Source organism: Peromyscus leucopus, chromosome 4 (genome assembly GCF_004664715.2).
Source record: "Peromyscus leucopus breed LL Stock chromosome 4, UCI_PerLeu_2.1, whole genome shotgun sequence".
Taxonomy (NCBI): Eukaryota; Metazoa; Chordata; class Mammalia; order Rodentia; family Cricetidae; genus Peromyscus; species Peromyscus leucopus.
This window is the reverse complement of record NC_051066.1, coordinates 62,844,230-62,847,011: the sequence shown is the minus strand read 5'-3', so window position 1 is coordinate 62,847,011 and position 2,782 is coordinate 62,844,230. Positions and strand designations below refer to the sequence as shown.

The 2,782-nt window shown below is 32.6% G+C and overlaps 1 protein-coding gene across 1 annotated transcript; it reads left to right on the top strand.

Moving 5' to 3' along the window:
* Positions 1-1,192: 1,192 nt before the first annotated feature.
* LOC114685068 (olfactory receptor 8H1-like) lies at positions 1,193-2,143 on the top strand. The gene has a single exon (XM_028859663.2). It carries the CDS (start codon positions 1,196-1,198, stop codon positions 2,141-2,143), a length of 948 nt encoding a protein of 315 aa, XP_028715496.1. The 5' UTR covers positions 1,193-1,195.
* Positions 2,144-2,782: the final 639 nt, after the last annotated feature.

The window sequence follows — 2,782 nt, the reverse complement described above, 5'->3', positions numbered from 1 at the left end:
GCTTGTTCTTACGTGAGGAACCTGGAATCATCAAGCAGAGAGGCAAGCATCCACTGGCTTTTTTATACCACAATAATTCCTGGTCTTTATTTGGGCCATACCTTATCAAAAAAAATTTTCATTTCACTGAGACCTGCATAAAATTTCTTGGGTGATTAAATATAGCTTCACAATACAAATAATAAATACAGAAAAAAATGTTGGAACAAACATTTAAAGGAAGATAAATGATTTAGTACAGATGTTTTCAAATCCGTATGTAGGTTTTCTATGTAATTGTGAGAAAAATTGTCAGTTGGAAATTTTTAGACATAAAATCCTATAAGAGGATTTCTTTTGTTTGCTTTTTCCTCACCAATGTTGGCTGGTGGTAAGTATTTTTAGAATGAGAAGTGATTAGATACATAAAGGGATACAGGAGCTCTTTAAAAAGTCAATGGACAAGTATCGTTTGCTAATTGTATAAGTAATTCAGAATTTTTGTCAACAGGAATGTGGAGTTGATAGAATGAAATTCTAAAATAAAGATACATAGTTAGAGATTGAAGTTATAGAAAACATTGACTTTGGGCTGTCAGGTAGTAGAACCATTCTATCACCCTTAATAGTTAACGTCTTAGTGAAATCTAATAGTGAAATTGTACTCCTATTAAAAAGTAAAAATTATTTTTATTCATAGTTAATTAACATTATTAAGAAATAATTAATCATGAATTAAGTTTGCTTTAAATCTTTGTTCACAATATGTGCAAAATTTCAAACACTCAATAAAAATTAGGCACACAGAATCATGATTAGACCTTTGGCTCAAAATCTTTTTATGTACATAGACCCAATTGTATTAAATTATCTTAATTTATTTGATATTTTTTATATTATTTAACTATTCTAAAATAAATGGGAAATAGTGGTTTATACAGTCTAATATTTTTAAACTAAAATAATTAATTCATAATAGTACCAGTTTCACTAACATTGTGAAGTATGCTAACAAATATGAGATCATACTCAAGTGAGGCTTTATCTGTCTCTATTTGGTAGGTTAAATTTCTTGCAACATATACTGTAAAATAATATTGTTCAAGAGAAAATGCAATTAGAAAAAGACTCTTAAATGCATATACAGGAAAACATTTTTCAAATCATACAGAATAAATATTGTGTTTAATTTCTCCAGATTTTAGGACCACTAGCTATGAATGCCTGGAATCACACAAATGAGCCTAACTTCATGCTTATGGGACTGACAGACTCCAAGGAGATCCGGCTGGTCCTCTCTGTATTGTTCCTCCTTATATACATGGTCACTGTCCTGGGGAACATAGGCATGATGCTGATAATTCGTCTAGATGCCCAGCTTCACACTCCGATGTATTTCTTCCTCACCCATCTGTCATTCCTTGACCTCAGTTACTCAACTGTCATCACACCTAAAACCTTAGAGAACCTGATGAGTTCCATAAAGAACATCTCCTTCATGGGCTGCTTCATCCAACTGTACTTTTTTGTCCTCTTGGCAGCTGCTGAATGCTTTATCCTATCCTCAATGGCCTATGACCGCTATGTAGCTATCTGCAATCCCCTACACTATCCAGTTATTATGTCAACAAGGCGCTCCCATGCTCTCATCATTGTCTCCTACATGATTGGAGCTATGGATTCCTCTGTAACCGTCTTTTGCTTAAGTACACTGAATTTCTGCAACTCCAAGGTAATTCACCATTTCTTTTGTGACACATTCCCAATATTAGCCCTATCTTGCAGCGATACCCATGACACTGAAGTCACTATTTTCATTGTAGCTAGTTCTACTCTACTTCTGTCCCTTATCACAATTTCCTCATCCTATGTGTCCATTCTCTTGACAGTTTTGAAGATAAATTCTTCTTCAGGTAAGCACAAAGCCTTTTCCACTTGTGCCTCTCACCTCCTTGGAGTTACTGTCTTTTATGGGACTCTGATCTTTACTTATTTGAAGCCAAGTAAATCCTACTCCTTGGGAAAGGATCAAGTGGCTTCTGTTTTCTACACCATTGTGATCCCCATGCTGAACCCACTCATTTATAGTCTCAGAAACAAAGAAGTGAAAAGTGCTGTCATTAGAGTTGTGAAAAAGAGAGAGAGCACTCAGAGATTAAAATAAAAGTGTTGCTCCATATTTAAAAACTTTTCTTTTCCAACTGAGGACTTCTTTACCTTCTCTCTCTGACAGCTTTCTTTTATCTTCCTAATTGTTTGGAGCTTCCCTTCTATGAACAAAGTTTGAACATTTCTCAGAATGTTACTTTAAAAGTCTGTGTCATTACTGAAAGTCGTGACATATTAAACTAAATATTTGTGATTATCAGGGCTAATAGCATGCAATGTCAGAAAATATACTTCTAATTCTTAAGCTTATATAATAGTTAATATATTACTAAATTTCAAACATCTGTGTTAGGGAACATAACATTGACACATTAACAATGTCAAAAGCCATTCTCTTTGTAATATAAGAGTTTACTATAGGTCCTATCTATAGTAAGTGAGTGAAATTTTAATTCTAATTTTCCTTTGTTGCACAAAATAAATAATTCCATGTCCATTTGATAACAAAATGGATATAACACATTGAAAAAATGCTTATTATATTTTAAAGACATTGGTAAATTTCATTCATAGTATGTTTGAAGAATATTCACAGATATTTAACCAGTTTTTCAGTTAATTTAATTACAATTATACAAATAGCTAGAAATAAAATCAGTAGTTCTGAAATTTGGATTTGAGTTAAATTATTGAA

Bases quoted from the DNA above. Each gene is read 5' to 3' on its own strand.
- LOC114685068 (XM_028859663.2), top strand. From the start codon at position 1,196: ATGAATGCCTGGAATCACACAAATGAGCCTAACTTCATGCTTATGGGA.